Below are 10,407 nucleotides of genomic sequence, written 5' to 3'. Positions count from 1 at the left end.
CTACACATAATATGATTACAGTTACACGTGAGCCGGGATTCTCTCTGCTGTCCTTAATACTTGTGTTTGTAAATATATATATATATTTTGTAATCATATTTTACTATTATTTTTGCTATTATATAAACAACAGACGTCCGTCGCTGCTTTAAAATAATTTCTCGTCCTTGCATATTCCGCTGAGGGAGACCATATGTTGCAGAGAGAATGATTGGGAAATGTGCTGCCCCCTTCTGGATTACACCGAGCAGTGTTGCAGTCCATTTAGAATGCACGATTATTGTAAACGATCATTCCTAGTTTCACGAAAATCTTGCAGTCTATATGTGCAAGTTATACATCGTTTTTTTGGGGGTAATCCAATACCCCTTAATGTAACTGGGAGCACCTCTGTGCAAATAATCTACGGTAGACACATAATCTGGGACATTTATGGCATATCCACAAAATGTCAGATAGACGTGTGCGCCAAAGCTATGGCCACATCGCATGAGGATTTTAGCAAATGTGGCAGTTTTGGGAATCCCATACAGATTAGTGATGGCCATGCAAGCACAATCACCTTTACGTTTCAGACAGCCCCATTTTCAAGATAATTGCTGGTCCCAACGATGAGACGTGTACCTGCTGGAAATGTAGATTATATTCCCTGGATATGCCATACATTTTCCAGATTGGATCAGCCGAATAAATGGGAAATAACCTGTTCAGGTTTGCATTATGCTCTTTGCAGTCAGGTTTTTGGTATTTTTGTCATCAACAATAGCACAGTATTCTTGCTATCAAAATTGTAGGAAACCATAGCGAAAAGCTGATGGACCCTATTTTAATGCAATGATATCCATTACATCCACCGTGATTCTAGCCAATGTCACGTGTAATAAAGCCTCATCTATTATTGCATTTATTAATGTGTTCCCAAAATACCATCATCATCAAAAGTCTGTAAGGATGCAATGAACAGTGTCTACTTGGCACGTTGGAACTCACGGGAAATGTGATTTAAGGAAATATATTGCTTCACAGAATACATTAAATAACCAGAAACAAAATATTTTTGTGACCTTTGTTTATTACAGTAATTATAAAGTTTATATTACATGGCATTTAGTATATGATTGTCGCCTTTTCATTGAGGTGATTCAGATGGTCCCTCCCAATCCTAAAATACGATCGGACTGATCAACGGGCCACCCATAGTCTCACATAGCCAATGTTCATTTTTTATATACAGGGGACTCTGCTCCTTCATATCTTAGTGACTGGCATCTTCTAGGGTAGAGAGAGTGTTAATTTTATACTTTTCTGTACAGATCGGTGTCTCTGCTTTGACTGAGATCCTTGATTGGGGCCAAACATTGACATATAGTTACCTATAGATGGCACCACAGAGATAGTTTTACTTTTGGGGGAGGAGATCTAATTTGCATACTTTTCCCAGGGAGCATTACTTTCCCGCACGTCTCCATAAGAAGAAAGAGTATGTTTCAAAAGTTGGGAAAACCTATAAAAGAACCAGAATTCAGGACCATAAGTGGTTCCTCAGTAGTAACCTTATCTCCAACCACACTTTTATTACGTCTTGGTGCTCGTCATATTTACCCCCAATCTTTTTCTGACATCTTTTAACCCCATATAAGTCAATAGTACGTTCTTGGGAGATGGAGAGGACTTGGACAAGAAGCTTAGATGTTCTCTATGCTTCTGTCCCCCCCATCCCCTTTGTACCGTCAGAAGGAACAATACATCACAATGCCCTTCAGGGTTTTTCTCAGCTCCTGGCTTCGGAAAGCGTAGATAATAGGGTCAATAGTAGAGTTGAATATCATAAGGACAAAGGTGATGTTGAAGTACTTGAAGTATTCACGGCAGAAGGGGTGCTTGGGACAGGACACGATTAGGGTCAGGTGGAGGAAAAAGGGTCCCCAGCATAGAAAGAAGATGCCAAGCAGCATGGTCAAGGTGATGGCTCCTCGGAGATTGGCAGCGGCCTGATGCGGAGAGAATCCACTTCGCACTCCTTTCTGTTGTGCCATTATGATCCGGGAATGTTTTCTCGCTAAAACGAACATGTGGATGTAGAGACCCAACATTAAGACCAACATGAAGATAAAAAACGAAATAAGACACAAGATGACAACATGGCTGTCCGAAAATACTATGAATGTGACGCTACAAGCTATGTTGGCCACCCAGATCCCAATAATGGCCCTGACCACCCTACGCTGGGTTATAATGTTATGGTATCGCAAAGCGTAGAAGATGGTAACGTAGCGGTCCACCGCGATAGCACCGAGAAATGAGAGAGAAGTCACCAAAGAACAGAGGATCATGGTATCTACAATGTTGTCCATCATTTTGACCATGGGTTCATTATACTCAATGACGGCATAGCTGAGAAGGATCAGGATTAGGGTCTCCACCAGGTTGCTGATACTGACCAACATGTCTGACGCAGCCAGGCAGCAGATGAAATAGTACATCGGAGAGTGAAGGTTGTGATTCTTCGCGATAGCCACGACCACCAGGATGTTCTCCAGTAGGCTGAGGACACATAGGCTTAAGAAGACACCTTTAGGGACCTCGATATGAATGATGGTTGTTTCATTCGCCCTCACATCTGAGGTGCTTTGGAGAGTGACGTTTGTGATATTGATCCCTGATTGTAGAGCAGAAAACGGGGTCATAGTGATCTGTGTCTGGGGAAGAAAACAACATAATTTAGGTAGGACGGTCTCAAATGGGATCCCTCTCTTCACAGTAAATACACAAGGAAACATCTCCCGAAAGATTCCTTTTCACCCTACCTCCTCAGATTGTTTTTTTATCATTTGTATCCATAATACATGATAGATGTATGATCACTGAGGGTCCGGCTTCTCAGACCACCACCAATCCCAAAAAGGTAGCACAAGTCACTAGTATGAATGTAGTGATACTGAGCATGTGCGACCATAACTCCTAGTGAATGTATCAGTGGTCGCACATGCTCACTACAGCTCCCTTCACATAGGGGTCAGGAGAGATCGGCTTGCCAGTGATGGCTGACACATGGCAGTGACATTATGCGGTGTCAGTGCCAGCACACTGAAGTCAGCCACCGGCTTCTGAGCCAGGGAGGACATTGCACATAGGGGGAAGGGAAGAATAAACTTTTGTTTCTTTTTAAAATGTTCTGAAGAAGAATAGAAGGGGCCGAAGATAGGAAGCATTGTACCAGGAAGGGGCCCAGGATAGGGAGCATTATACCAGGAAAGGGCCCAGGATAGGGAGTATTACACCAGGAAGGACCCCGGGATAGAGAGCATTATACCAGGATGGGGGACATTATACCAGGAAGGAGCCCAGGATAGAGAGCATTACACCAGGAAGGGGCCCAGGATAGAGAGTATTATACCAGGAAAGGGCCCAGGATAGGGAGTATTACACCAGGAAGGGCCCCGGGATAGAGAGCATTATACCAGGAAGGGGCCCAGGATAGAGAGCATTATACCAGGATGGGGGACATTATACCAGGAAGGGGGCCAGGATAGGGAGTATTATACCAGGATGGTGACCAGGATAGGGAGCATTATACCAGGATGGGGGACATTATACCAGGAAGGGGCCCAAGATAGGGAGCATTGTACCAAGAAGGGGCCCAGGATAGGGAGCATTATACCAGGAAAGGGCCCAGGATAGGGAGAATTATACCAGGATGGTGCCCAGGATAAGGAGCATTATAACAAGAAGGGGCCCAGGATAGGGAGCATTATACCAGGTAGGGGCCCAGGATATGGAGCATTGTACCAGGAAGGGGCTCAGGATAGGGAGCATTATACCAGGAAGGGGCCCAGGATAGGGAGCATTATACCAGGAAGGGGCTCAGGATAGGGAGCATTATATAAGGAAGGGGCTCAGGATAGGGAGCATTATACCAGGAAGGGGCCCAGGATAGGGAGCATTACACCAGGAAGGGACCCAGGATAGGGAGCATTGTACCAGGAAGGGACCCAGGATAGGGAGCATTGTACCAGGAAGGGACCCAGGATAGGGAGTATTATACGAGGAAGGGGCTCAGGATAGGGAGCATTATACCAGGAAGGGGCCCAGAATAGGGAGCATTATACCAGGAAGGGGCTCAGGATAGGGAGCATTATACCAGGAAGGGGCCCATGATAGGGAGCATTATACCAGGACGGGGCTCAGGTCAGGGAGCATTATACCAGGAAGGGGCCCGGGATAGGGAGCATTGTACCAGGAATGGACCCAGGATAGGGAGCATTGTACCAGGAAGGGACCCAGGATAGGGAGTATTATACCAGGAAGGGGCCCAGGATGGGGTGCATTATACCAGGATGGGGGACATTATACCAGGAAGGAGCCAAGGATGGAAGACATTGTTATAGGATTGGGCCGAGGATTGGTAGCATTATGACCGGAAGGGGCCAAGATTACATTATTATAGGAAGGTGCACAGGATGGGGGACATTATTAAACAAAGGGCCCAGGACAGGTTATATTACTACATGATGTAGAACATTATACCTGGAAGAGGTCCAGAATGGGGGACATTGTTATAGCATGGGCCCAAGATGGGGGGGGGTGGGTTGCAAGCATGACGGGAGGCATTATTACTGGAAGGCGCCCGGGATGGAGTGACATTATTACGGGAAGCTGCCAGAATGGAGGAGATTGTTTCCGGACAGAGCCATGTCTTTATAGGATCTCCGATGCTACAGTGGGCCATCTGACTAACATGCAGGTGGGGGCGCAGGTCCAACTTTTGGAATCTACTTACATCTTTGCCAAAGAGAGTTCTTCAGAAATCGGCTGGTGCCCCCCATACAGGTTCAATGAAAGGTGACAAGCAGATGTCTGTTTTGACAAGGGGAGGTGATGACAGTAAATCACTAATCATTGATCGGTCAGCATGCTTAGCCTGTGAACAATATGGTTCATATAAACGATTGGGCGATTATTGATGGAAGTGGACCTCTTTTATGAGACCCTTTACTTACCGCTTCCTGCCAGTGATCCCCAGTCTGCACCTGGATGTGCACCTTGGGCCGCTCTCACCTGGGTAGTCGTTGAGTCCTGTGCGCAGCACGAGGTCCCAGGACACATAACCTCACTACACGTAAACTTACCCTATTCTGTTGGCCTCTCAGCGCTGATCTGCTCTACCAGATCCTGAAATATCCTGAAACTTTTCATCTGACACGCCCATAATGGCTTATTCTACATGTGGAAGTGGGCGACTGTGTTTTCTATTTATTAGATTATTGTTCAGTTTTTGATGTGAAGACGACAGTTCCCAGAATGCAGAGTACGCGTGCACCGACCCATGAGCTGCAGAATTGGGAGTGCAGCTCTGGAGTATAATACAGGGAGTAACTCAGGATCAGTAATGTATGTACACAGTGACTGCACCAGCAGAATAGTGAGTGCAGCTCTGGGGTATAATACAGGATGTAACTCAGGATCAGTAATGTAATGTATGTACACAGTGACTGCACCAGCAGAATAGTGAGTGCAGCTCTGGAGTATAATACAGGATGTAACTCAGGATCAGTAATGTAATGTATGTACACAGTGACTGCACCAGCAGAATAGTGAGTGCAGCTCTGGAGTATAATACAGGGAGTAACTCAGGATCAGTAATGTATGTACACAGTGACTGCACCAGCAGAATAGTGAGTGCAGCTCTGGGGTATAATACAGGATGTAACTCAGGATCAGTAATGTAATGTATGTACACAGTGACTGCACCAGCAGAATAGTGAGTGCAGCTCTGGAGTATAATACAGGATGTAACTCAGGATCAGTAATGTAATGTATGTACACAGTGACTGCACCAGCAGAAGAGTGAGTGCAGCTCTGGAGTATAATACAGGGTGTAACTCAGGATCAGTAATGTCATGTATGTACACAGTGACTGCACCAGCAGAATAGTGAGTGCAGCTCTGGGGTATAATACAGGATGTAACTCAGGATCAGTAATGTAATGTATGTAATAAGTGACTGCACCAGCAGAATAGTGAGTGCAGCTCTGGGGTATAATACAGGATGTAACTCGGGATCAGTAATGTAATGTATGTACACAGTGACTGCACCAGCAGAATAGTGAGTGCAGCTCTGGGGTATAATACAGGATGTAACTCGGGATCAGTAATGTAATGTATGTACACAGTGACTGCACCAGCAGAATAGTGAGTGCAGCTCTTGGGTATAATACAGGAGGTAACTCAGGATCAGTAATGTAATGTATGTACACAGTGACTGCATCAGCAGAATAGTGAGTGCAGCTCTGGGGTATAATACAGGATGTAACCCAGGATCAGTAATGTAATGTATGTACACAGTGACTGCACCAGCAGAATAGTGAGTGCAGCTCTTGGGTATAATACAGGAGGTAACTCAGGATCAGTAATGTAATGTATGTACACAGTGACTGCACCAGCAGAATAGTGAGTGCAGCTCTGGGGTATAATACAGGATGTAACTCAGGATCAGTAATGTAATGTATGTACACAGTGACTGCATCAGCAGAATAATGAGTGCAGCTCTGGGGTAATACAGGATGTAACTCAGGATCAGTAGAATGTAACCTATGTTAGGCTAGGTTCACACTAATAAACACGTGGAAGAAATGGATCTATCCAATGATGGAGATATATAGCCTTAGACAGACAACACTGACTATATTGGGTATGTTTAATTTTCTGCCGGGTGTGCATTATTTAAAAACAATAATAATATACAGTGCAGCAATTTGCGCTTTTTCTTCTGGTGATAATTATGTGACGTGTAACATGTCCTCCTAACTGAAACGCCAAAGCGAGTGTGAGCGTAGCCTAATACAATGTACGACCTCCAAGTACGGGGAGCCATTTCCCATGTTGCGGCCAGGTGAATAGACCCGTGAAAGAGTCTCTATGTTTCAAAACAAACAAACCCATTTTAATTTCCTTGTGATTAAAGACGTATTCTTGCAAGCTTCCACAAATTGTAATGACAGGTCCTCTCCCTCAATTCCATGCAGTGTAAACCTTAATGGCCATGATTTGTTTTGAGTTTTTTTTTACGGCATCTTTTGGTGCCTTTTTTGTAAGATGAAATATGCTCTACGTGTAGCATTTTCTTTCTTTACAAAAATTGTAATTGTTTTACAAATAAAAGTATTGTAAATATGGGCAACATAGCACAGAATAATGTTTATCTTGTTCCCCTGGAAGTTTTAATTTTTTGCAACATTGTATCCAGTGGATAGAGTGTTCGATCCTTCAATTAAAGTTTTTCCTTAAGTTCCACTCCTGGTTTTGGTATACAGACACCAATGCACAATACTGACCAAATACTGAAGTGTGAATAAGCCCTAAGAGGGATATCTTGCTATGAATGGTTATTATTTTAAAAAAAAAAAGCCTAGAAACCGTAGTTTGAGCATTTTCTGACTCATTTTGTTAAACCCAGTCTTCTATGGATACACACTGCACAGATACAGTATAGCAGGGGAAACAATAATGCATAAGTGTTGTAATATTAATAATGCAATATTTATCTGCAGGGCCAGAAACAGGGTCTTTCCAGGGGATAGGTAATAACCACAGAATAGTGTATATCATGTAATCCCTTTTAAAAATATCTTTAATGAAAAAAGTTTTTAAAAATACCCTCCCAGTGCAAATCACACAAAATATATATGTTCTAGCATAACCTACAAAAGCCCTAGACTTGCCTGCTATCCCTTCCTATCAGCAGGGGTTGGCACCCTAAGAGAAATGATTTTTTGGCGCCCCTACTCCTCGGCGGCTGTCCCAATATAGCCCTGATAATTCCCTGATGTACTATAGGTGGGAAAACGACAAGCAAAATAAAAGAGATGAAGGGATAGTACTTATTATTAAAAAGACATAGGTTATGTGCCACTTGACACCCGTATATATAGATAATGCATACTAGGTAGCTTTTATGGGACCCATATCACATAGATAAACCTCACGGACCCTTCACAGCTACAAGACCTGCACGCCAAAACCAAGGGGCCATATGACTAGCCTTTCAGCACAGTTTACACATAATAAATTCGCCACATTGAGTGCAAAAGAGCAAATGGCTATACGATTTGTGGCTATAAAGAACAGATGAAAAAAATAAATAAATAGACACAGTTGGGGTTTAACCCAAACATAACTTCCAGCCTCGACGCGTTTCCCCGTCCATACGGTTCATCAGGAGGCACACAATGCAGAGCCAGTCAATGGATATGAGGTGTCATGGTGAGAGGACAGACCTCCTCTCTCCTCCTCCTCCTCTGTCCTCTCATCATGATACCTCATATCCATTGACTGGCTCTGCATTGTGTGCCTCCTGATGAACCGTATGGACGGGGAAACGCCGATTGCGCTATAGTAGTAAAAATCGGTAAACATTAAAGTGATGAAGTTACCCATTGCAACCAATCATTTTCCAGTAGACATCTGAGAAATGAGAGCAGGAAACTTGTAGTTCTGGGCAATTGCTCCATTGTTCCTTTCTTCCAGTTTTGATACATCTCCTTCCTATTCCAAAGTGAATGCGATGGTTGCATTACACCAATGTTATGTTAGATGGTCTTCACCACTGGGTATTATCTTCATGATCTACAAATGACCCCATTACTTACCTATAGGTTTGTGAAAAATTAATCAAAGCCATCTAAGTCCAATTACCTTGCACGTGATGGGAAATGCCTCGGCAATAAACCAGTGTTGGTGTCTCGTTCTTCCACTCTCGTTTAAGGCTGGTGGGGATCAGTGCTTTTAGTTCTTTTGGTTCCCCTTGCACATTTTGACTCCCTGTCAATCACAATAGTTTTTATAGTTCTGCTTGGTGGGTAGTCGGTAGTGCGCAGGGCAGTTTCCCACTGTGCTTCTGACATACCAGGCTGATATCTTTCTGCTTGGGTAGCCTCACAGTAGATGAAGTCTCCAACCTTCTCCCGTTGAGGGCAGGTCCAGATGGTGGAGCACTCAGTTCTCCCAGCAGGACTCATTCACTTCTCGTACCTTATGGTTCCCTCTCTTCGTGATAATTTATTCCGCACCGTGTAACGCCGGGAAAGATCTATTTCTTCGGATGAGATAAGGAGAATGAATGTATCCTTATATCCGTGCGGAGTCTTTAAATGGCATCTTCTGAGCCCCTCCTAGATTGCCAGGAGAGCACACATGACTGGGACGGCTAGAGGCAGTGGAAAGTTATGAAACCATGAAAACCGTTCAACAAGCATCCACCACCCTTTAATTTAAAAAAACAAGCAGCATTTATGGATAATATATGACCTTAGGCTATATTGGGACTTTATGGATCACATTCATTGGGACTTTATGGATCACACTACTGTACGTCTCCCTGTTTACCCATCTCATAGATAAAGGCCTTTGAAGCAAGCTATTGTACATTGTATGATAGGATTACCCCGCGTACACAAGGAGCCACAATGTAGTTCACTGTTTCCTTGTAAACAGTTTCTTTGGCCAATTGCTCCTATAATCTAATTATTGGAACACAAGGATCTAACAAGGTTTTGGCCAAGCATCTGATTCTGGGACGTATCTGATTCCAATTTCTGAAATGTATGTGTTTTTTTGTTGGTAAGACTTGCGGTTATAGTGGGCACGGCAGCAGGCAACAATCCCGTTACTGAAAAAAAACATTATATAAAGTCCAATCTTACCAATAGTGACCAAAAAGTGGAAGATACCAGTTCTGGAGATGAGCGTATCGATTCTCAGATCCCAGATCTAGTGACCAGGTCAGTAGCCCGTGGCCGCTGGACGTGAGCCATGTGAACCGCCTCCTACCTTCCGGCATCCTGTGCTCCTCTCTTGGTTGGCCAGCCTGGTGTAGGTGTCACACCACAATGATGGTGTCATGCTTGGCGTACAAACCAAAAAAGGAGGTCTTTCGCCGGGATTCCATCCAGCTAACATGGATTACTCCCGTGGGTCCTGCGAATTGATTCGTTCATCTCAAACCAGTTCTGCAGATCATATAAGATGTTAAAGTGCATATAAAGTGACTCGCATGCGACGTCCTTTCTGATTGAAGTCAAATCTTTTATGTTGTGAATTCAGCTTTTGGGCTCCCTCCGGTGGTTGTAGAGGGTAATGCAGTTGTGCCTGGATTGCAGGAGTGGACATGTGTTTCTACTAATTGCAGGACTGACTGGGGTATATAGCTTTGCAGGATCCTTTAGTCAGTGCCAGTTGTCCATTGTTCTTGAAGGATTCACTTCTCTGCTGGTCTCTCCAGTTTGCTGTGTTTCTCTACAAAGATAAGTCCTGGCTTTGTTTTTGCTGTCCACCTGCTGTGGACCTTATAGTTCTGTGCTTTTTCATGTTTTTGTCTTGTCCCGCTTGGTCTGTGAAGGATTTTTTGCAG

The 10,407-nt window shown here is 44.0% G+C and overlaps 1 protein-coding gene across 6 annotated transcripts; it reads right to left on the bottom strand.

Moving 5' to 3' along the window:
• Nucleotides 1–1,052: 1,052 nt before the first annotated feature.
• Nucleotides 1,053–9,835, bottom strand: MC1R (melanocortin 1 receptor). Of its 6 annotated transcripts, none has more exons than XM_069739014.1 (3): nucleotides 8,648–9,132; nucleotides 8,432–8,543; nucleotides 1,053–2,699 (listed from the first exon to the last, which is right to left on the bottom strand). In XM_069739014.1, the coding sequence occupies exons 1-3, from the start codon at nucleotides 8,677–8,679 to the stop codon at nucleotides 1,731–1,733; spliced, it is 1,113 nt and encodes a 370-aa protein (XP_069595115.1). In that variant the 5' UTR covers nucleotides 8,680–9,132; the 3' UTR covers nucleotides 1,053–1,730. The 6 variants fall into 6 exon arrangements, with proteins under 6 accessions (XP_069595115.1, XP_069595116.1, XP_069595117.1 ...); XM_069739015.1 differs by having other exon boundaries at nucleotides 8,432–8,624; nucleotides 8,694–9,131; XM_069739016.1 differs by having other exon boundaries at nucleotides 8,694–9,131.
• Nucleotides 9,836–10,407: the final 572 nt, after the last annotated feature.

This window comes from Ranitomeya imitator, chromosome 9 (genome assembly GCF_032444005.1).
Source record: "Ranitomeya imitator isolate aRanImi1 chromosome 9, aRanImi1.pri, whole genome shotgun sequence".
NCBI classification, from domain to species: domain Eukaryota; kingdom Metazoa; phylum Chordata; class Amphibia; order Anura; family Dendrobatidae; genus Ranitomeya; species Ranitomeya imitator.
Note: the sequence above shows the minus strand (reverse complement) of the source record. Positions and strands in the feature narration are given on the sequence as shown.

Bases quoted from the DNA above. Each gene is read 5' to 3' on its own strand.
- MC1R (XM_069739014.1), bottom strand. From the start codon at position 8,679: ATGGCTTTGATTAATTTTTCACAAACCTATAG. The intron at 8,544-8,647 runs GTAAGTAATGGG...ACTTTGGAATAG, and splicing joins AATTTTTCACAAACCTATAG to GAAGGAGATGTATCAAAACT. The intron at 2,700-8,431 runs GTAACTTCATCA...TTTCTTCCCCAG, and splicing joins AAAATGATTGGTTGCAATGG to ACACAGATCACTATGACCCC.